Raw genomic sequence first — 23,576 nt, 5'->3', positions numbered from 1 at the left:
AAGATGGAGAGAGTGGCAAAAGTCGATAAAGCAGCAAGGAGAAGCTTCCTTCTATTACATTCAACGAGAAAGCGAAAGAAATCGGAGTTTAATGTTTGATAACTCCAGTTTTCCATTCTAAATACAATAAATATCATCAAAAGATATAAGGTTAATTGTCAAAAGTTCCTCCAAGTATCAACTACAGTAAATTGTCTTGTAATCGATGTCTAGGAAGTTGGAGAGAGTGGCAAAAGTCGTTAAAGCAGCAAGGAAAATCTTCTGTCTTTTACATTCAACGAGAAAGCAAAATAATTAGGAGTTTAATGTTCGATAGCTCCAGTTTTCTATTCTAAATACAATAAATATCATCAAAAGATATAAGGTTAATTGTCAAAAGTTCCTCCAAGTATCAACTACAGTAAATTCTCTTGTAACCGATGTCTAGGAAGTTGGAGAGAGTGGCAAAAGTCGATAAAACAGCAAGGAGAAGCTTCCTTCTATTACATTCAACGAGAAAGCGAAAGAAATCGGAGTTTAATGTTTGATAACTCCAGTTTTCTATTCTAAATACAAAAAATATCATCAAAAGATATAACGTTAATTGTCTAAAATTCCTCCAAGTATCAACTATAGTAAATTGTCTTGTAATCGATGTCTAGGAAGTTGGAGAGAGTGGCAAAAGTCGTTGAAGCAGCAAGGAAAATCTTCTGTCTTTTACATTCAACGAGAAAGCAAAATAATTAGGAGTTTAATGTTCGATAACTCCAGTTTTCTATTCTAAATACAATAAATATCATCAAAAGATATAACGTTAATTGTCTAAAATTCCTCCAAGTATCAACTACAGTAAATTGTCTTGTAACCGATGTCTAGGTAGATGGAGAAAGTGGAAAAAGTCGTCAAAGCAGCAAGGAAAATCTTTCTTTTCTTTCATTCAACGAGAAAGCAAAAGAAATTGGAGTTTATTGTTCGATAACTCCAGTTTTCCATTCTAAATACAATAAATATAATCAAAAGAAATAAGGTTAATTGTCAAAAGTTCCTCCAAGTATCAACTACAGAAAATTGACTTGTAACCGATTTCTAGGAAGATGGAGAGAGTGGCAAAAGTCGTTAAAGCAGCAAGAAAAAAAATTCCTTCACTTACATTCAACGAGAAAGCAAAAGAAATTAGAATTCAATGTTCGATAACTTCAGTTTTCCATTCTAAATACAATAAATATCATCAAAAGATATAAGGTTAATTGTCAAAAGTTCCTCCAAGTATCAACTACAGTAAATTCTCTTGTAACCGATGTCTAGGAAGATGGAGAGAGTGGAAAAAGTCGTCAAAGCAGCGAGGAGAAGCTTCCTTCTATTACATTCAACGAGAAAGCGAAAGAAATCGGAGTTTAATGTTTGATAACTCCAGTTTTCTATTCTAAATACAAAAAATATCATCAAAAGATATAACGTTAATTGTCTAAAATTCCTCCAAGTATCAACTACAGTAAATTGTCTTGTAATCGATGTCTAGGAAGTTGGAGAGAGTGGCAAAAGTCGTTGAAGCAGCAAGGAAAATCTTCCCTCTATTACATTCAACGAGAAAGCGAAAGAAATCGGAGTTTAATGTTTGATAACTCCAGTTTTCTATTCTAAATACAATAAATATCATCAAAAGATATAAGGTTAATTGTCAAAAGTTCCTCCAAGTATCAACTACAGTAAATTGTCTTGTAATCGATGTCTAGGAAGTTGGAGAGAGTGGCAAAAGTCGTTAAAGCAGCAAGGAAAATCTTCCTTCTTTTACATTCAACGAGAAAGCAAAATAATTAGGAGTTTAATGTTCGATAGCTCCAGTTTTCTATTCTAAATATCGTCAAAAGATATAAGGTTAATTGTCTAAAATTCCTCCAAGTATCAACTACAGTAAATTGTCTTGTAATCGATGTCTAGGAAGTTGGAGAGAGTGGCAAAAGTCGTTGAAGCAGCAAGGAAAATCTTCCTTCTTTTACATTCAACGAGAAAGCAAAATAATTAGGAGTTTAATGTTCGATAAATCCAGTTTTCTATTCTAAATATCGTCAAAAGATATAACGTTAATTGTCTAAAATTCCTCCAAGTATCAACTACAGTAAATTGTCTTGTAATCGATTTCTATGAAGATGGAGAGAGTGGCAAAAGTCGTTAAAGCAGCAAGGAGAAGCTTCCTTCTATTACATTCAACGAGAAAGCGAAAGAAATTAGAGTTTAATGTTCGATAACTCCAGTTTTCTATTCTAAATACAATAAATATCATCAAAAGATATAACGTTAATTGTCAAAAGTTCCTCCAAGTATCAACTACAGTAAATTCTCTTGTAACCGATGTCTAGGAAGATGGAGAGAGTGGAAAAAGTCGTCAAAGCAGCGAGGAGAAGCTTCCTTCTATTACATTCAACGAGAAAGCGAAAGAAATCGGAGTTTAATGTTTGATAACTCCAGTTTTCTATTCTAAATACAAAAAATATCATCAAAAGATATAACGTTAATTGTCTAAAATTCCTCCAAGTATCAACTACAGTAAATTGTCTTGTAATCGATGTCTAGGAAGTTGGAGAGAGTGGCAAAAGTCGTTGAAGCAGCAAGGAAAATCTTCCCTCTATTACATTCAACGAGAAAGCGAAAGAAATCGGAGTTTAATGTTTGATAACTCCAGTTTTCTATTCTAAATACAATAAATATCATCAAAAGATATAAGGTTAATTGTCTAAAATTCCTCCAAGTATCAACTACAGTAAATTGTCTTGTAATCGATGTCTAGGAAGTTGGAGAGAGTGGCAAAAGTCGTTAAAGCAGCAAGGAAAATCTTCCTTCTTTTACATTCAACGAGAAAGCAAAATAATTAGGAGTTTAATGTTCGATAGCTCCAGTTTTCTATTCTAAATATCGTCAAAAGATATAAGGTTAATTGTCTAAAATTCCTCCAAGTATCAACTACAGTAAATTGTCTTGTAATCGATGTCTAGGAAGTTGGAGAGAGTGGCAAAAGTCGTTGAAGCAGCAAGGAAAATCTTCTGTCTTTTACATTCAACGAGAAAGCAAAATAATTAGGAGTTTAATGTTCGATAACTCCAGTTTTCTATTCTAAATACAATAAATATCATCAAAAGATATAACGTTAATTGTCTAAAATTCCTCCAAGTATCAACTACAGTAAATTGTCTTGTAACCGATGTCTAGGTAGATGGAGAAAGTGGAAAAAGTCGTCAAAGCAGCAAGGAAAATCTTTCTTTTCTTTCATTCAACGAGAAAGCAAAAGAAATTGGAGTTTATTGTTTGATAACTCCAGTTTTCCATTCTAAATACAATAAATATAATCAAAAGAAATAAGGTTAATTGTCAAAAGTTCCTCCAAGTATCAACTACAGAAAATTGACTTGTAACCGATTTCTAGGAAGATGGAGAGAGTGGCAAAAGTCGTTAAAGCAGCAAGGAAAAGTTCCTTCCCTTACATTCAACGAGAAAGCAAAAGAAATTAGAATTCAATGTTCGATAACTCCAGTTTTCCATTCTAAATACAATAAATATCATCAAAAGATATAAGGTTAATTGTCAAAAGTTCCTCCAAGTATCAACTACAGTAAATTGTCTTGTAATCGATGTCTAGGAAGATGGAGAGAGTGGAAAAAGTCGTCAAAGCAGCAAGGAGAAGCTTCCTTCTATTACATTCAACGAGAAAGCGAAAGAAATCGGAGTTTAATGTTTGATAACTCCAGTTTTTTATTCTAAATACAAAAAATATCATCAAAAGATATAACGTTAATTGTCTAAAATTCCTCCAAGTATCAACTACAGTAAATTGTCTTGTAATCGATGTCTAGGAAGTTGGAGAGAGTGGCAAAAGTCGTTAAAGCAGCAAGGAAAATCTTCCTTCTATTACATTCAACGAGAAAGCGAAAGAAATTAGAGTTCAATGTTCGATAACTCCAGTTTTCTATTCTAAATACAATAAATATCATCAAAAGATATAAGGTTAATTGTCTAAAATTCCTCCAAGTATCAACTACAGTAAATTGTCTTGTAATCGATGTCTAGGAAGTTGGAGAGAGTGGCAAAAGTCGATAAAGCAGCAAGGAGAAGCTTCCTTCTATTACATTCAACGAGAAAGCGAAAGAAATCGGAGTTTAATGTTTGATCAATCCAGTTTTCTATTCTAAATACAATAAATATCATCAAAAGATATAACGTTAATTGTCTAAAATTCCTCCAAGTATCAACTACAGTAAATTGTCTTGTAATCGATGTCTAGGAAGTTGGAGAGAGTGGCAAAAGTCGTTAAAGCAGCAAGGAAAATCTTCCTTTTTTACATTCAACGAGAAAGCAAAATAATTAGGAGTTTAATGTTCGATAGCTCCAGTTTTCTATTCTAAATATCGTCAAAAGATAAAAGGTTAATTGTCTAAAATTCCTCCAAGTATCAACTACAGTAAATTGTCTTGTAATCGATGTCTAGGAAGTTAGAGAGAGTGGCAAAAGTCGTTGAAGCAGCAAGGAAAATCTTTTGTATCTTACATTCAACGAAAAAGCAAAATAATTAGGAGTTTAATGTTCGATAACTCCCGTTTTCCATTCTAAATACAATAAATATCATCAAAAGATATAAGGTTAATTGTCAAAAGTTCCTCCAAGTATCAACTACAGTAAATTGTCTTGTAATCGATGTCTAGGAAGTTGGAGAGAGTGGCAAAAGTCGTTAAAGCAGCAAGGAAAATCTTCTGTCTTTTACATTCAACGAGAAAGCAAAATAATTAGGAGTTTAATGTTCGATAGCTCCAGTTTTCTATTCTAAATACAATAAATATCATCAAAAGATATAAGGTTAATTGTCAAAAGTTCCTCCAAGTATCAACTACAGTAAATTGTCTTGTAATCGATGTCTATGAAGATGGAGAGAGTGGCAAAAGTCGATAAAGCAGCAAGGAGAAGCTTCCTTCTATTACATTCAACGAGAAAGCGAAAGAAATCGGAGTTTAATGTTTGATAACTCCAGTTTTCTATTCTAAATACAATAAATATCATCAAAAGATATAAGGTTAATTGTCTAAAATTCCTCCAAGTATCAACTACAGTAAATTGTCTTGTAATCGATGTCTAGGAAGTTGGAGAGAGTGGCAAAAGTCGTTAAAGCAGCAAGGAAAAACTTCCTTCTCTTACATTCAAAGAGAAAGCAAAAGAAATTAGAATTCAATGTTCGATAACTCCAGTTTTCCATTCTAAATACAATAAATATCATCAAAAGATATAAGGTTAATTGTCAAAAGTTCCTCCAAGTATCAACTACAGTAAAGTCTCTTGTAACCGATGTCTAGGAAGATGGAGAGAGTGGAAAAAGTCGTCAAAGCAGCAAGGAGAAGCTTCCTTCTATTACATTCAAAGAGAAAGCGAAAGAAATCGGAGTTTAATGTTTGATAACTCCAGTTTTCTATTCTAAATACAAAAAATATCATCAAAAGATATAACGTTAATTGTCTAAAATTCCTCCAAGTATCAACTACAGTAAATTGTCTTGTAATCGATGTCTAGGAAGTTGGAGAGAGTGGCAAAAGTCGTTAAAGCAGCAAGGAAAATCTTCTTTCTCTTACATTCAACGAGAAAGCAAAAGAAATTGCAGTTTATTGTTCGATAACTCCAGTTTTCCATTTTAAATACAATAAATATAATCAAAAGAAGACTGGTTTATTGCCCAATGTTTCAAGTCTTCGCTACAGGGAAATGTTTTGAAATTAATGTCCAGGAAGATGGAGAGAGACTGGTATTTGTAACAGTGAAGAGAATATTTTCTTCATTTGTCCATCGAGAAAGCGAGACTAATTAGAGTTTTATATTGTTACATAACTCATGTTCCAATCTGAGACAAGCTCGAAATGGAGGTAGGTGGTTGGCCGGTGATTTTTTACCCCGTTATTGGTGTGAAACAAAGTGTGACCTTGTTCGAATCTTTTGACATCCATTAGACTGGATAAAGCCCATATGGGAATGTGAGCTGGAATTGAAGATAATGAGCCTTTCTGCGCTGGAATAACAACTTCTTTTTTCAACATTCAGACATCCAAAACCTTATATGTTTTGTCTTGTCATGGGCCAAACGGATGTATGCAATCTTTTGCTATTTGAAAGTCAACAACGGAACAGAACTTGTAAACAACAGGTCAGTAATAGCAGAAGTTACTATTCCTGTCATTTTTAACTTACAAAAGAAAAACAAGAAGCACCATTCATTTTCTTTTGTTTGTATTCTTGCTATTTTGTCTTCTGCTTTTGTTTGTAGATGGGAAAAGAAAAAGAAAACGTTTTTCGTAAATGTTTTGCATGCGAAAAATCACTATGTTCGTGTCAGTTTTTGCCATGGAAGACATGGAAGGAAACATATTTTGATTTGTGTTTTGCTTTTAATGAAATTAAATATCGATCGGCAGTCTTAAAAGAAATCGTTCATGTGGATAATGGAAAGGGAATGACAATACAAAAATACAAAATACAAACCTTTAAAGCAGATATTTCTACTGCTGGAACATCGCCACCAAATTCTTCGAGCTGAATTCCATATTGTAGTAGTTCTTGCTTCACCTTAGCCTGTTAACCGAGATATATATTAACTCTTGAATTACTGAAGTGAGTTTTTGACATCAATGAAAAAAGCATCAACCTCAGAAGGCGATCAGTCAGAAAGCGATAAAATATCCTATAAAGATAAGTAAATATAAATAATTTTTTTAGAACTTCTCGAGATGCCTTCAAGAAAGAAATTTTCCCAAAACCCTATTAATTCGAATTTTTAAGCCTTCGTTACCCTACATTTTTAACCTTTTCAACCCAAGTGCCTTTTTTTTCGTGTTAAACGGGTTGAAGCTTCTTTGTGTCGTGTAAATCGAGCTAGGAGTGCGCCAGGGCTTTAATTTACTTTCCGCTCATGCACTCTAGTGAGTTAAAAAGCGGTCCCAAATTCTCAAACCATTTCTGAATACACCGATTCAACTTAGGCCTTATTTTGAAAAAATTCTTAAAATTCTTTTTTAGAAAATTTTTGACCTCAGATTCGGATTTAGAGCAAGAAATTTAGTCTACTTAAATAAATTGAAGTTTTCATAAACAAAGGGGTTTTAACCGCAACTAGGGGGGTAGAGTTTCTTTAAACTTCATTTTCACGTAAAATCCAAAATACAAGCACTAACAATATGAAAACGAGGTCGTAAGTCGAATTGGTGTATTGATATGACTAAGAACTGAAGTTTCTTTCTAGCAGCAACATTTTTGCTTCTTTAAATTCTTGACAATCAAATGCTTCGGTGAATTGCAAAAACAAAAAGTATGAACGTTTTTTAAAACACTCTCTAATCTACTCAGTTCTCGATAAAAATAAATGTGTACACCAGTGGCGTAGCGTCCGGGTATTCAAGGTATTCAGTGAATACCCTGAGATTTCTCAGAAAAAATATTAATACGACGTATAATTGTAATAAGTAAAAAATGTTTTGGGGCTATTGATTCTGGTTGAATTCGTTACCTTTAATATTCTACATTTTGTACAAGTACAAAATATCACGAAATTCATGGAAACAATAACGCTGCGAAGCATAGAGAAGCTGGGAGATCTTTGAAGCTAATTTTGAAGATTGAGCTACTTCATGTTGTATGGAGATTGGTCATGAATACGCAGTGAATACCCTAGACGGTACTTTAACCAATCAAAATGCTCCTTTCCATGAATAATATTTGCCGTTAATCAGCTAAAACAATGGTTCTGTACGCTGAGAAATATGCAGCGTACAGCCTCAAAGTTGGTTCAAAATAGTCTCGTTATGAGATCGATATAAACAGTTAATGGACGTCGGAGCGGTTGGAGTGATGGAGCTGCATCGAAAACAGTAAACATGACTTAATTAAAAAACTATTGCAATGTCTGTATTACTGTTTCATAATCATTCTCTCATTTGACCCCTAATCTTAATCTACCAACAGCAAAGTGGAAAGGTAAGGTAGGCTGCTACATAATACTACACTGATTCAGATCTGTTCCCTCTTGAAATGCCAATTTGTTATTGCTTGCCAATCAGGGATGTTTCTGTTTGTATTATGTGATAGAATTAAAGTAAATGCAGATAGGCCTGGATAATATCTTTATAGTTGCCTGGTGTATTCAGTTATCTTGTTGGCCTATTTTGTTTGCATTATTCGAGCGCATTTATTTGCATTATTGTGCAGTCTCATCTCATTACCTTCGATTCTTTCAAATATTAACTTGTATTGAAAATATCACGATTAGACCATGAAGAAAAAGTCTATACTGCATACCACAAAATCATTTATAACTCATGTAATGCCCTATGTGAATAATTTTGAAACTTTCGAAAGCCCTTTTGTATTAAAAGGTATTAAGAGTAGGTGTTTACAGTTACTTCCTCTTTACATCAGTGCAAATGTTAGACGATTTAACAACAACTATTGGGACATATTTCGACCAGTAAAATTTTACTGGCTTTCAATGATATGTTTTGATTTGAATTACTTTTGATGAAATGGTTAATAGTAATATGATGCAATGAATGAGTTCGAAGAGTATATTTGAAGGGTCCTTTAGCAAAGTATCGTTTTTATCATAGCAATGCCCTGACAGTGCAGTACTTGCCAACCGAACCAAAAAGAAAATTAGATAAAATGTCAATAGCTAGTCCTCTTAATCTTCCTATTATCCCCCTATTTTCATCAAGCCGCATCGAGCCACACCCTGCCCCACCCTTTTGATTAATAGAGAATACCCAGTTGAAAAAGTCACGCTACGCCACTGGTGTACACGCGTACGATACTTCTAATTTATTCGGGCTCACACCATGTTCGATTATCGCGAAGAAATTATTTTACCAACCAAGAATTTGCCAAGGTTAAAAAACATCTTTTAAAGATAGCCTGCGCCCAGAATAAAGGGTCTGCACGCTAGGCAAAGAAAGCTTTACAAAATACATCCTTAACAATACTCTCTGTTGGTAATATAGGAATTCCTTAGAGTCAAGAACGATTGGAATTTGAATAGCAAACGACCATGATAAGGGCATTAAAAATGTAACAATTTTCACCACACCAATACAGCCTCTCTCGCAACTACGAAAAAGAGGTAGATAGATTTAAAAAGATAACGTACCGGGTTAGCCCTGCCTTTGTCGACTTTGTTTATCGCAACAATAATGGGAACTGAAAAAAGATACATTTTAATTTAAATTATGGAAGTTAGATCATCAAAATGTTACACTACAAATGCAACATATAGTTTTAAAGAGGTTTTGATAATTTTTCTGTGAGATTTAATGATAATTTCAAGTGAGAGGGCTAGTGCAAAGAGAAGGATATAAAATGGTCATTCGCCCAAAAGAAACATCAAAAGCTCAGCGTAGTCGAAAAATGACAAAATGATACTTTCCCATAAGCAATCATTATAGAAATTTTTGCATCATGACAAATTTTGCATTTACTGAATGGTTTTAGGATAATTCACGCCATGAAAATTGTCAACTGGTGACAGAAGTTGATTACTTTCAAATTTTCCGATGATTGTAAATGAATTCATTATTGTTTAAGAAAAAAACGTTTAATTGATCAGGAGTAAACAAATCAAACACAATTCAACTCGAGCCAAGAGAAGAAGGCAAACCTTTAGCTTCTTTAGCGTGTTTAATGCATTCTAAAGTCTGCTCTTTGACACCATCTTCAGCAGAAATTACAAGGACAACTATATCCGTTACTCGAGCACCACGACCTCTCATTGCGTTGAATGCAGCATGTCCGGGAGTGTCGATAAATGATATTGTTTTACCAGAAGGAAGATTCACTAAAAGGAGAAAAATTTAATTGCAAATTGTAACATAGTAAAAAGAACTTTACGGACACGTGAGTAATTATGAAGAACAAGATGTATTTCGTATATGGTAGCCTTGAAAAAAAATGTTCTCATTCAAAATAAGAAAAAGCCCAAAACACTGTATATCTAGAAGAAGGAAGGATGAACAATCTTCTTCCCTTAGGATAGAATAGATGCTTTGAGCTCTTTCAACTAGAATTTGAGTCCTTCTAGGATTTCAAAACTTGACATCTCTATGACAGTAAACACCCGCTTGTAAGAACATACAATTACGCAAGTCAGCCTGACTACTAGGTCCTTATATTGGGTATTCTTTAGGAAACAAGGGTCTTTAAATGGTTCTTACTTGATAAAGAGCGTTTACAAATTCTTTTGGTCCCATTTCCAACTTCGAGCATATTATTTACTGGGACAAGATATCTTGAAATTTCCATTGACTGCATACCTATTAGTGGAAATCCTTGCTGTCTACAGAACGTTGAGCAAGACGGAGTCTACCAAAGACTTGAATTCACGTAAAATATGAACAGTACAACGCTTTGGCTTGGGAACATTGAAATACCGAACAGAGAATTCACTACTGAATTTATCTAGCTTTTTAAAGCGTCTATAACATCAATTGAAAGTTCAATGGCAATGACAAAGCAATTAGTGTCTTGTTATTTGGTATCTCTACAAATAAAAACTTATTTCAGATTTCAGGCTGGATGAGTTCTTATATAATGGGGGTCTAATTTCATAACTTCAGCATGTAGGTTCTAATCCATTAGACTCTTATGTTTAATGTATCTCAATACGGCTGAGTGAAAATTAGAAAAAATTGGAAGCTTTTTCTACTCGCTTATGGAAATACTTGAGTAGGTGTCCTGTAAACCCCCTTCCACGTGGTCCTTCTCCCGTGATACATTTTGTTTTCTACCTTCGAAGATACTTACAAAACAATTTTCGAAGAAAGCAAAACCGGTAATTAAAAACATGAAAACTTATTTAAATAAAATAAAAAAGGTACAAAGTGCTTGATAAGTGTAAAATTACAGCTGATTTAAATTAAAAGCATCAGAGAAATGTTTACACAAAAATACTTTGCATGTGTTCAAACAAACTATCAAAATTGTTTTCCATATTAAAGATGTCGCCAGCTCTAGTGTATATATATTATATTGACGCTTATGTCATAATTGTGGTACATGTCTTAACATTCCAACAAAGTTTATCCATTTCAAGTAATGATATTCTCGATGATTGTATTTTTATTTGGTGTTGTTGACGCCTACTTGGCAGTGATTCTTACGTTTTACAGCTAATACAAACAGCCCTTAAAGCTGTTTTGAAACACTTCTTGATAAGCTATGAGCAGACAGATTGTCAATTTGAAATCATGCTTATCTTAGTTGAAGAGTAAAAGGAAATTATAATCACTATCATAACTTCAATTAAGAATAGGATGTGGTAGACGTTTTCAGTGAAAATCACTGACATAGCAAATGCATTTAAGATTTTGATGGATTTAATCTTATAGCAATCATCAACAATTATCTTTAATCTTGGTTTGACGTAAGACGTCCAATAGCCGTTTATCAACTTATTCACCTATCCCCAAAGGCTGTGACTTCGATATTTTCTTTCTAATGAGGTTAAAAAAGTCAAAGGTTTTTTAATATGATTTCTTCTGAAATTCCCCTTCTTGACTAAGACCTGGAAGTATGTGTTGATCTTTTCAGATTTATCAACAGCGATGCAATACATGACTCAACATCTATCTCTAGATGACATTATCTTTAGATGTGTTTAGTAGAATCAGTTTGCCAAAACAAGACGACAAAATATTAAATTGAAAAACCCAAAAAACAGGATTAATTTTTTCTTGATATTGGTTCTTGGAAAGGCTAAAAACCATTTAGCAATATCTCTAAGTGACACTTAAAAAAGTCGATGGATAGTTCAATCTGACATTCTCAAGAAAAGCTGAAAAAGTATGTTGAGATTAGCAAGACTAATCCATTATATCATTACCTGTTTTCCTTTTTGATTTTTTAACTTTATAGATATAACGCGAAAATTTGCATTTAATCAAATATTAATTGTAAGGCAAATAGGAACCAGAAAGATAGAATACAAATTACTAATTCTTCATTACACATTACTCGAAACTACTTTATATGGCCCTTGATAAATGTTTATACTTGTTCTTCCATATAAATTAGCACATTCATATTGTTAAAAAGGGTTACTGAACATGTTTTGCTTGTTGCAACAACTTCTTTACAACATCTGCCGTCATTCTACCTAATTCCCTTCTTGAAATACCAATAATGTTCATCTGGTTACTTTCTACAACCATGTAAACCTCTTAGAGGGTTTAGCAGAGATATATTGCTGGAATTGAGTCGATGGTAACGAGTGTTACATGATAGTTACCGATTGTTACCTGATAGTTAGTAAAAGATAGTTACCTGAAAAGGCGCCAATGTGTTGGGTAATACCACCAGCTTCATGCTCAGCAACAGCAGTTTTTCGCAGCTTATCCAATAGGGTTGTCTTTCCATGATCAACATGGCCCATAATGGTGACAACAGGGGGTCGGGGATGGAGGGTAGTCGAGCTAGTGGGTATTTCTCTAAAATATAGAAAAGCTGGAATTCAAGCAAATTCAATTAAAAAAGAAATAATCAGCCAAGCCTTTTTTGCTTCCGATCTGTCCTGTAAATAGTCTTAATACTACGATCATTCCATCCAATTTTTCAAAATCAAATCTTTAACACTAGGCCATTACCTTCACAACACATTACAAACATAATGAAACCTTCACTGTTAATTCTAAGTGAAAAATAAGGGTGTTGCATTTCAAAAAGCAACAAAATGAGTTGAAAATGAAACATTTCAACTTTGGCAATTGCGCTAGCAGTTGACTTAATAATATAGACTTCATAAAAGCTAAATGCAAAACCAAAATCAATCATGACGATTCTCCATACAGCTTTCTATTACTATTGCTTATCGTCGTTTAATTCACTTGTCATTCTTTGATTGGCAAAAGGATAGTTTGCATTTAAGAGAAAATTTCTAAATCTAAGGCAACAAGATACCTGTGAAGGCGATAGAAAGCAGACAAAAATATTACGAATAATTGTGATAACATTGAATATCAAGACAGTTTTTTGTGGCACGTTATACGCACCTACAGAGAAGTTTTTCCCAAGAATCAATATCAGGCAGAATTGGTTGAAAACCGAATTCCAGTGCAACAAACTCTGCAATATCCAGATCCAAAGCTAAATGTGGGATGTTGGGTAGACAAAATTAACAAAAAACATATTTATTAGAGAGCACGTTAGAAGAATTATTGTTATAAAGGGGTAGTTACAAAACAGCTGGAGTTAAGAGAGGAGGACGCTGGAATTTCAAAATTCGGAAAAGCTCTAATAAACCCCAGGGGCTTATTAAACTTTCGATCTTCTAAAGGGGGCTAATTTAGAAAATTAAATATAAATTAGATGTTTATTTTATTTTTTAATTATTGTAGCATTTAATCTCAATGAAAATATCAAAATTAGTCTACAAATATAACTTCATAGGCAAACGAATCCTTATGCAACGATATCCCGTGAAATTAGGGGCATTTTAAGGGACGATATGATTACTTAGAGAAATTGGGTTCACAGAAAATATGCGAGGGTAGTTTAGTTTAGGAAGGAAAATTTCATTCAAGAATCATGATAAAATGACAAGCCGATAAGTATGGGGAACGTTGCTGAAGCGTCAAATTTGAACGATTAATAAGAACCTGATTTATTCCACCCAGTCAATGCAATATATCATAATCCCATTATTGGCCAATAATCAACGGAAATTGTGGATCTTTGTTAGTCGTTTTAACCAGCAAAATTTTCTTGTTAAGAGGACAGAAAATTAAATTACTAAATTCCCTAGTTAGTGGATAAGACCTTAAAATTACCATGATCTAAAAATCAACATCGAATGCTGACTGAGAAGCTCTCTGAACAGAATAAAAAATGGCCCAGCTAGATGAACTAGCCAAGAAAACCTCAGGTAGGGACATGCTGTCGATATTTCAATTACAGGAATGCTGGCGAAGATACGATTAGTCTTTCCAACATTATTCGCCAAACAAGACTTTTATCAATGGAACTTTATCCGCTCGAATCAAGTTGGAAGAAGCGACAAAAACCAACAAATTATCGACTGTAACAAGTAACACTTACTCGTGTGAACACCTTTATCAATTTCCTCTCCAGCATCTTTTAAAAGTTTCATAATAGATCCTGTCAAAAAAGGGCACTAACTGACGATTTGGCGAAACAAAACATTTTTACATGTTTGTCAATGTCACTGAGAAAATGTTTAGCAGTAAATCAATGTTTAACAAGAATTCAAATTTATACCCAAAAACTTAATAATTAACCTATTACAAGTTGAATACATCGGTTAAAAACAGCAGTTGAAAAAGCCCAGATCATTGAAAAAAGTAAATGGAAGGTAAAAAAAATGCGAAAGCATAATGTATTGCTACCGATCGTCGGACAACACTCAGAATATTAAACAACATTAGCGAATAATGACTAAAGGTAAACAAAAAATTTATAGGCTAAAGAATAATTTGCGAGGAAGGGTGGGACGTTTGATTGACATAACACTCGTTCAAGAGTCAAAGGGAGTAAACAAAGTCCTTCCGTCTAGACCACTCAAGATTTTTGCTTTAATGTAAATATAACGCCTAGGTTTTAAAATTCCCTCATTCCCTGAAGGATTCTAAAATAGTCGTAGCTTGAGATTGTTTATAAAATATTTAAATCTCTTTGAAAAAATCTCTTTTTTTGTGCGAGTGCAAAGCTGTACGATCCTCAGGTTTGCTTTTTCAGCGACGTCAAGCTTTGGATGGAATGGGTAGCGCGGACGACACAAAAAATACAGATGCTAATTTGAGGTAGCCTTACAGAATCAAAGAAGGCATCTCTTGAACGCCATCAAGACAGGACAATTTCCATCATCGATAGGATCAGTGTGAAAGATGAACGGTCAAACTAAATCTGGTCCGGAATGCAATCTCTATTCCCAGTTTAAGAACAAATAAAAAAAAAATTCGACCGTCAATAAAACACGAATCAGTTAAAGAACAGCACTGATTTACTTTATTATAAATGCATATCTGTTTGTAGTAAAGACAAGTTTAAGGGACTCCATTTATAAATGACTAACATTAAAATAAAAAATCAATAAAATAAAGTGGTTAGATTTGAACAATTTGCTATACTTTGGCGAGCCCTGGTTATGTTTCAGCATCTAGACTAAAAAACACGTTTTGGCAGTTTTTTGTTAAATTTTCTTGACGAACAGTTGTTGGGAATCATGCACCCCCCACCCCCCCCCCCCCCCCCTGTTACAGGATAATTCTTATATTGTATAACCTCGTATTCATTTGTACCTCGTTTAGTTTTATGTCAATCATGTAATTAACCTACTGTACGCCGTTAGTATATATATCATTAGATTTTGTAAATAAGGGATTTGGAAATGCACGATAACAAGAATGTAAGCACAGAAACAAGATCTCATTTCTTCGATTCTCTCATGAAATCCTCTCGCATAAATCTGCGCAAAACAGCGTAAGACCTTCACAAAGGTGTAGGACCCGTTTAAATAAAACAACAATGACATTGCCGGAAGAAGTTCTTGGAATCGTCAAAGGACTCGCTGATTTTGTTCGTGACCACCATCATTCATCAAAAGAAGTTACGAATCAGACTCAGCAGCAGATCCAAGAACTTTCTCATGCCGTTGCTAACCTTTCGCTCTCAATTCGTGCCCGCGATGCCTCGCCTCATCAATCTATTCGCTTACCTCCTCTCAGCCTGCCACAAATCACGGGAGCTGAACCGATCGACCGTTTCGCCGAGCAGTTAACCCAAGTTTTGGCAACATCTGGGGTTTTTTGGTCTTTTTGCTCTGATGAATCCCCGTATACGGGGCGCAATATTTGCCTTTACTGATTTACATGTTTTTATTGTTGTTTATTCTCGGCATATTGCGGTGTTTCATATTTGCTACATCTGGGGTTTCTCCACGCCTCTGGCTCACCTACCTTAAACAACAAAGCCAGAAAGACTCTCGTGCCTTTGACATAATCTGCGCCTTCGAAACCTCCAACGCCACAAAATTCACTTCAAAAACTACGCCTGATGAGTTTCGTACCCTCTACGACCAATGTCTTCAAAATTTATGCCGCCAACGTGGAATTCCGAAAGAGGAACAGCTTCGTCAACTCTTGGCCATTTATTACTCTATGCGCCAACAACCTCAAGAATCTGTATCTAATTTTGCCCACCGATTCCTCGAAACTCAACACTCTTTGGAAAAACTTCTCCCAGGAATTCACACCTCTTCAGATGGCCAGCAGCTAGATCTGATACACGCCTTTGCCATGAAGCTTCACCCACCCATTGCCAAGGACCTCTTGAGCCGAGATGAGCCTTTCAAATCCCTTCCTGCTATCATCGAAGCCGCCAAACGCCATGAATCTGTTCTGCCTTCTACGGACCCTTTGCCTAATGCGCTCTTCACAGAATCAAACAAAACACCTCCTGGATCAGGTATGAAGAATTTTTCAAGCTCCTCATTGCCTTCGCAAGTCTGTAGAAACTTTAACAAATTTTCTCATTCGAAATGTCAATTACCTGGCAATAACTGTAGATTCAAACGCCTACACAAATGCTTGAAATGTAATAAATTTGCCTGTAAAGAGATTTATCATGTGCAGCATACTAATTCTCCTGTTACTCAGGCATCTACAACTCTTCGTCATAGAAATATCGTGCGACACGTAGCGAGAATATAAACTCACTAATCATTCTTAATTAGCTAAAGGTTATATATAAGCGAAAGCGAGGTTAGCATGATGTCACGTGATAAACAATCCTACTACACCCCCACATCTCGAGCATCACACGGAAACTTACTCTTGTTAGCATCTACGTTTAGTTACTTTGAGCCCTATCTTCTTCCACACGAGTCGTCACTGTGAAAAAGCTGATTGTTATAACTTTAAATTAGATTTTAATCAAATATTGCCAATCGAATGCACCTTTTAAAACAAGCTGGGGAATTTTCAGGAACAGATTCTTTTCAACCTTTGAAAAAGTATTTTTTTTTCTGAAACTGGCTGAAAAATGCCTTACAGCTTTAGCAAGTCATCTTTAAAGATACTTCCGTTCTTCTTTGGAGTCTTGAAATTGTTCAGTCTAATTCAGTTTCCTCCAATTCATAAAAGCATATGTTACAAAAGTCAAGGCTTGCAAAAAGTTTCAAAAGTGTAGACACCCGAGGTGCATTACAGTATTATGGATCGCGAAACGTCGGAATTTTGAACATCGACGTAAAAGGTATTTGTTTAACTTTATATATACAGACTGGTTTCATTCAAGTTTGTGGAGTCACTGTCAATTTACACCAAGAGTATTAGAATGTGTAAAAAATCAGCAAATTACGCATTGACTAAAGCACCATTTGTTACTCATTGATGTAATAAAGTCGAACAAATTTTTCGCTTTGGCTGCTATCCCAAACGGCGTGGTAATGAAATGTCTATTTGCTACAATAATTCAGTAAAGAAACTGACATCATTACAGGTTACAGGTAAGTCAGACAACTGGTGATAAAATAAAATGGAACATAACAAAATCACCTGTAGAAGTGCCAATCTTTTTTGCCAGCTTCTTTATGGTTAGATCAACATCGAGTACTACCTCTTTTGGAGATTTTGCATCCTAAAAGTAAGTGACAACCAGAATTGAGACATTTAAAAGACAAAAATGGCAGGTATTTCTTTCGTATTGCAACTACTATAACACAAACCTTTATGAATTATCTTATTCTGTGATTCGATGCCAGAATTTTTGGAGGGTTGAAAAGCTTCCTTGTAAACGAAAAAGTTGCATAAAAGTGCAAAGGAAAATTCAAAAAACATAACTTACACTCTTTTTTTAAAAACAACAATTTTATAAGAACACGAGCCTCAAAATGGGTCAAAATTTAAGAACAAATTAAGAACAAGCTGAGGCTGAGCTACTGTAAAATGAAATTTTGAACAACGTTTTATCTCAAAACGAGGATTTTCAGCCATGTGTGGGCGCTTTTTCGGTGAATATTAAAACATGGCGGCAAATTAAGTTTGTCTCTACGCACTTTGTTGGCAAAAAAGGCCTGAGCACATCCCCAGAACGAAAAGCTAGAAATCGCACTGCTTATACCCTATAAACTTAAGAACAAATTATAAACAATCCAGCCTCAGATTTTCGGAAAAATTAAGAACAATCAGCCTGAACTCAAATTTACTGGTTCTTATAAAAAAAAGAGTGTAAGTCTTGCTTCCATTAAACCGCAATGCGAACGTAAAGAGGTTGACGACAGCTTGCGATCACCACCGACCCCTTTTTCTTGCTTCCATTTACAAGCTTTCAACTCACCGATTGGGAAAGGTTTATCATCTATTTGACTCATCAAACTCACATTATTATTGCAAAAAATTTTGCTACCATTAGAAGCTTCCGAGATCGGAGCTGTCGCAACCAGGCACGTGAATACCGCGGGGTGTGGGGTGTCACCCCCCCCCCCCTTATCTTTGAAATTCATTGAATTGGTCGGAAATATGGGAGTAATACGAAAATCTAAGTCGGACTTCTAATATTTATTCATGTCTGAGAATACTATAACATAATGCTAGTACCGATAATTTTCTCGATTCTGAAAAGAAAATGACCAAACTGTATAAGTCTAATTCATTTTAATTAGTTAACTGTATATTGTATTGTAACAATTCATGGGAATTGGCCTTTAATGTCAAACATTTTAGAAAATGCAAGACGTGTGTTTATACCTATGAGCAACTCTCTCTCCTGACACGAGAATAAAATTTTACAGATGAATTATTACAAAGATAATATCGTTTTTATTCTACGAAATGAACACTTGGGATTGCAGCTAATCGCAGTTCTATCTAAACGAGCATTAGCATTATCGCTTTTTGCCTTAAGGTTTTTCCACGCAATATTGAGCTGGAAAAATGTAGTATTCACAGCGAGATGCCGTAGCACCCATGATTCTGGTCCTTTCAGTAGAGACGGCTACAAATTTAATCTCACTTGGTCACCTTAAAATATTGATAATTCTGATTCAGCTAAATAATAGTAAAGAAGAAGAGCAAAATTCCGTTGGCGCCTGGTGGATTAAGTAACATTGACTACCAAAGTTTCTGTATTTTAAGAAAAGTCTCTCAAAAATTCTCAAAGCTGCCAAACCCGTTCGAGAGCCTATGCAGTCAACTACGTATTCATGTCTTGTAGGTTAACTGTTGCTAATGATACTGTCAAGGTGATTGAAATAGCTGTGATGGCTGGATGTTTTTGCCAAAATTTCTTAACTCTGTTTGATGCTTTATATTGTCATGCTATAATAAAAAATTGCAGCATGAGTTGGTGGATAAACAAAATGCAAAACCTGCAAAGAAGCATAAAATATTTCATATATGTAATGTTTTCTATTCTACAGTAGAATCAATGAACCATTTAACACCAAGCCGGATGCAGGAAATTGATTCCATAAACATGAAGATAAAATAGATTTCTGTTTGACAATTAATCAGATAGAAGCATCAATAATTACATCACTTGTCTTTTCTTCCTCTCTCAGCTCTTTTTTGCTGAAAGTTGCCAAACATCTGCAATTCTATCAAAATAATATGAATTTAAAAAGTCAGACAGCAACAGATGAATCTTTAGGGAAAAAATTAATGACACCAAGAGCAATTTAAAAGATGTGATTATCATGTTTCTGCTACCAAAATGCAAGTAATAATATCTTACAAAATAAGTCACAAAAATGCTAATGATACAAAATGAGTGTAAAGTTTCCTAAGGGATTGAATCAATCACCTCAGTTCAACAAGCAAATGCAAATAGAGCTTTTGACATTTTCCATTGTACGCATATTTTTTTTGCAAGATTTTATTTCAAAAATTATACAAGTTAAATACCAACTGGTTAGTATAATAATTCATACATGGATTTTCAATTTAAAATTTATGACACATGTTATATACAATTTCACTTTCCCATATTTTGGAAAGGCTACTAAAATTATTATAAAGTACCTAGGCGCCTTAATTGATGAGAACAGAAAGTTCATATTGATTAGCTTCATACTGAATTGTTGACATAAAAATTCAAGCTACTTCATACCAAGAAATTGCTTGAATAACTTGATACATGGGATTCCATTATAGATTAGCTAAAATCTTAAGGTCAAATTAGCTACACCAGAAATTAAATTTATTTGCAGAAAAAAGCAGTTACCTTGACACTTGATCTAAACAATTTCTGCCTTGAAAGTATACATGCTGCCGATTTCTCATTTGATAAGTTTAGAGCACAACTCTGATTCACCTAAATTGGAAATAATGTTGTGATTCTACAAACATGGCAAATTTGAATTGTGTACAGAAACAAATTTAGAGCAAAATCATATAAAGGTGAACCTTAAATTGTACAAAACTTTAAAAATATAGAAAGATCTTTGAAACGAGCAAGAAGCCATTATTTAAACCAAAAACCAAGAGCCAAAAATTTAGGTAAAATTCTCAAAGTTTGCCAATTTTTTTTACAACAAATAACTGACTTCCACTGACAGAGGGCTAGGATGTGCAAGCAAGAAGGATGTAGCCCCAGTTCTCCTTTGGTGTTACCCCCTGCTATGATGGGAGCTTTTTTTCAGCAATATTGTTGAGCAAATCAATGATATTATCAACAAATTACAAGAAGGGCTGAGAGGCTGGTGGCAGAGACATCATGGCTGGGAGCAGAGACATCATGGCTAGGGGCAGAGACATCATGGCTGGGGGCAGAGACATCATGGATGGGGGCAGAGACATCATGGCTGGGGGCAAGAGGCAGGGAGAATGTGCCCACAATCATTGACCATTCAGAAATTTTTTGGAAGTTTTTCAGGAATTTTGAAATTTGAAAGTTCTAAGGAACAAGTCAGCATTAGAATGAGATCGCCATGAAATGTGTAAACAGGAAAAGTTTTTTGATAACTGTCCCTATACTTTTTCAGGATAATTGCAACCTTCCCAGTTGGCTCTACCAAAAGTGAGCACACCATTTCAGAGGTTACCTTTTCAAAGTATGTAAAAAACAGACAGCCATCAATAATGGACCAAGAGAGGTTAAACTGAAATGGCACCATCAGTTATGATGGAGTAATTGGCAAGCTGGCTGAAACACCATTGCTAAAGAGGCTCATCATGCACTGGAATCTTCCAGTTCATTTCTTTAGATTTTTACAATTTGACTGTGTCTTTTATTGTTATTTACAGATACTGATCATTGATAATTACAGTTAAACAAAGCCATGAGCCAAAGTGTAAGTAAAACTCATGATTCAAGAGATGATTATTTGTTTTAAGTCTCTAAGCATTGAAAAATAGCTGAAAAGATGCTTGTAACATCTTCAAATTAATGCAAAATCATTGTTGAACAAATTTACAAGCAATACAACCCCAACCCCCTGAGACCCTGAGACTCAACACAATACCCAAGATGTCTCTGACTTGAGGTGTTAACATTGTAGATAGTTATCTAGTTGCGATTTTCATCTCTTATTTCATTTGGATTGAGCATCAAAAGTCATATTTCAGGCTTTCATCAGCCTTCTTTTATTTTGGGAGCAAAATTCTTAATGATTGGTTTAGTTGGTTTTTGAGATGGCTTTAAATGTTTATCCTTCCTTGCTACTTTTACTTCATGCCACTTCAAAAAAGCTTAATACCTTGTCAGGATTGCGGATTAAATACAAAGTTTTAAAATAATCATAGGACTAGTCTATGAGAAATCCTGATATTATGAAACCCAGATACAAGTTTATAACAATTTTCAATAGTGATGAAAAATGTCTGGTTCCTTGGATTCTGCCTTACTTCGTACAAATTCTCTTGGTATAACAAACCCCATATATAATGAACTCTCAACATAACAAATTGTAGGTTAAAGTGCAGATTTGCTGATTATGCAAGAAAAAGTAACGGATTTGTGGATTTTGCTACCCCCTAAACCCCCCTCTTAAGACTTGGCTTTGCTCCAAATCTAGATTTTGATAACATTCTATTTAATGAATAATGGCCCATTGCTATCTTTTATGCATAAACTCTATGAATTATGCACATCTGGCCAGTGAGATACATGAATTTGCTGTGATGCAATTACAACCAGATGAACACCAAGCCCTTATTGACTCTACTATGGATTCATTATTGAAGCTGATAAAAACAGCTTATGACATGGCCAACATTTTTCTGTACTTGTAGTGCCATTTTTTGCTGATATATTGAATAAGTTCATACGTGTGTAGAAAGTTGCTAAAAACTTCAGAAATTACCTGTTTTTTCTTCAAATGTAAGTAGTTATGCTTCAAATTCAGCGAAGTAAATTTCATCAAAATTATTGGATTGTTGTCATGTTGGCAATTTCTGCGTTTCTGTCATAATTACCATAAATTTTTGCAAAAAAATGTCACACGCCCCACCAAACCCCTGGATGTTTTCAGGCATGCAGTTGTTAGGATGCCTACTATATTTTCCCACGAAAACCTATAGTTCTCATTTTTGTTCATGTTGCCAAATGGTGCAGCATTGGTTCACAAAAACATCAAATTTACCTAGGCTCTCATCTGCACTAAAACCACTTTAACCAAAGTGTGGTATGGAAAATTTGTCGGAATTATTTCAGGTGGGAGTGCACTACACAATTTATCCAAATATACTTGAAATGCATTGAGCATCAAGAAACTCAGCTTCATATGTTGAATTTGTCTGCTTACTAAGAAAAACTAACATGGCCATTGCAGTTCTGGACAAGCTATTTTGACCAAAATTGACCTGTGACATAAAGTCCACTTAGTGAAATTGCAAAATTATCCTGGCCAAGTGCAGCAAATTTCATTCTATTTTACCATCTTTGGTGATCCCCCACACTTTCCTGCTTGGCTCATCCACAGGACAAAGCCAGCCTTCATTTAAGACCTTGAAGACAATTTGTTAAAAAAATGTGCTTATGTTCTGATCTAAGTGCTACAGTGGCAATTACTCATCTCACTTTGTTTCCAAAGTTCACAATTTTTAACGGGTCTCTCAATTCTGATGCTAAGGGAAATGAATTTTAACCCAATTTTCTCTTTCACATCACCCTTCTTCATTACATATATTCGAGTTTGAGTATTCTTATGATTCCTTGAGCCAAGCTGAAAAAAGTATGATGTTTTAATTTCAATATGCTTGCAAATTCAAATTCAACACCTCACCTTCTGTGAAAAACCGCGGATGGCAGCACGAAATAATGAATGTGCCATAACTTTCCCCAGTTTAGTTTATGTTTTAAGCGACATTGTGGTCTTCAAAGATTTGTAAGACATGATTTTTCCACTCGACACACACGTGAAACTTTTAGGCCAAGGAAACTTATTTCTTATTTTCCAGGATAACCCAGTTGGAGGCAATCGCCTCCGCACAATCGATTCTTGTGACCACACACCTAGGCAACGATTATTTGTTCATTCTCGTCTTTTGATTGTTACTTTATGAAGTTAATGGGCGAAAACTCGAGGCCTTTCAAAAAATTTTCTCAAAATCATGAAAAAATTATGAAGCAGCTACTACTCT

At 34.6% G+C, this 23,576-nt stretch overlaps 1 protein-coding gene across 2 annotated transcripts in view; it reads right to left on the bottom strand.

The window, feature by feature from the left end:
- The window catches only part of LOC135687035 (translation initiation factor IF-2, mitochondrial), a 45,055-nt gene extending 21,649 nt beyond the window's left edge, over positions 1-23,406 (bottom strand). The window contains exons 1-10 of one of the 2 annotated variants that reach the window (XM_065203473.2): positions 23,219-23,405; positions 20,218-20,307; positions 19,529-19,591; positions 17,553-17,634; positions 14,077-14,136; positions 13,032-13,125; positions 12,307-12,470; positions 9,647-9,823; positions 9,140-9,189; positions 6,487-6,576 (exon numbers count right to left, since the gene is read on the bottom strand). In XM_065203473.2, the coding sequence (XP_065059545.2) occupies positions 6,487-6,576; positions 9,140-9,189; positions 9,647-9,823; positions 12,307-12,470; positions 13,032-13,125; positions 14,077-14,136; positions 17,553-17,634; positions 19,529-19,591; positions 20,218-20,307; positions 23,219-23,266 (918 nt within the window). In that variant the 5' untranslated portion in view covers positions 23,267-23,405. Of the gene's footprint in view, positions 1-6,486; positions 6,577-9,139; positions 9,190-9,646; positions 9,824-12,306; positions 12,471-13,031; positions 13,126-14,076; positions 14,137-17,552; positions 17,635-19,528; positions 19,592-20,217; positions 20,308-23,218 lie in introns of both variants that reach the window. The other variant, XM_089110653.1, reaches the window with a different exon arrangement.
- Positions 23,407-23,576: the final 170 nt, after the last annotated feature.

Source organism: Rhopilema esculentum, chromosome 10 (genome assembly GCF_057945365.1).
Source record: "Rhopilema esculentum isolate cy_ngs chromosome 10, ASM5794536v1, whole genome shotgun sequence".
NCBI lineage: Eukaryota > Metazoa > Cnidaria > Scyphozoa > Rhizostomeae > Rhizostomatidae > Rhopilema > Rhopilema esculentum.
Note: the sequence above shows the minus strand (reverse complement) of the source record. Positions and strands in the feature narration are given on the sequence as shown.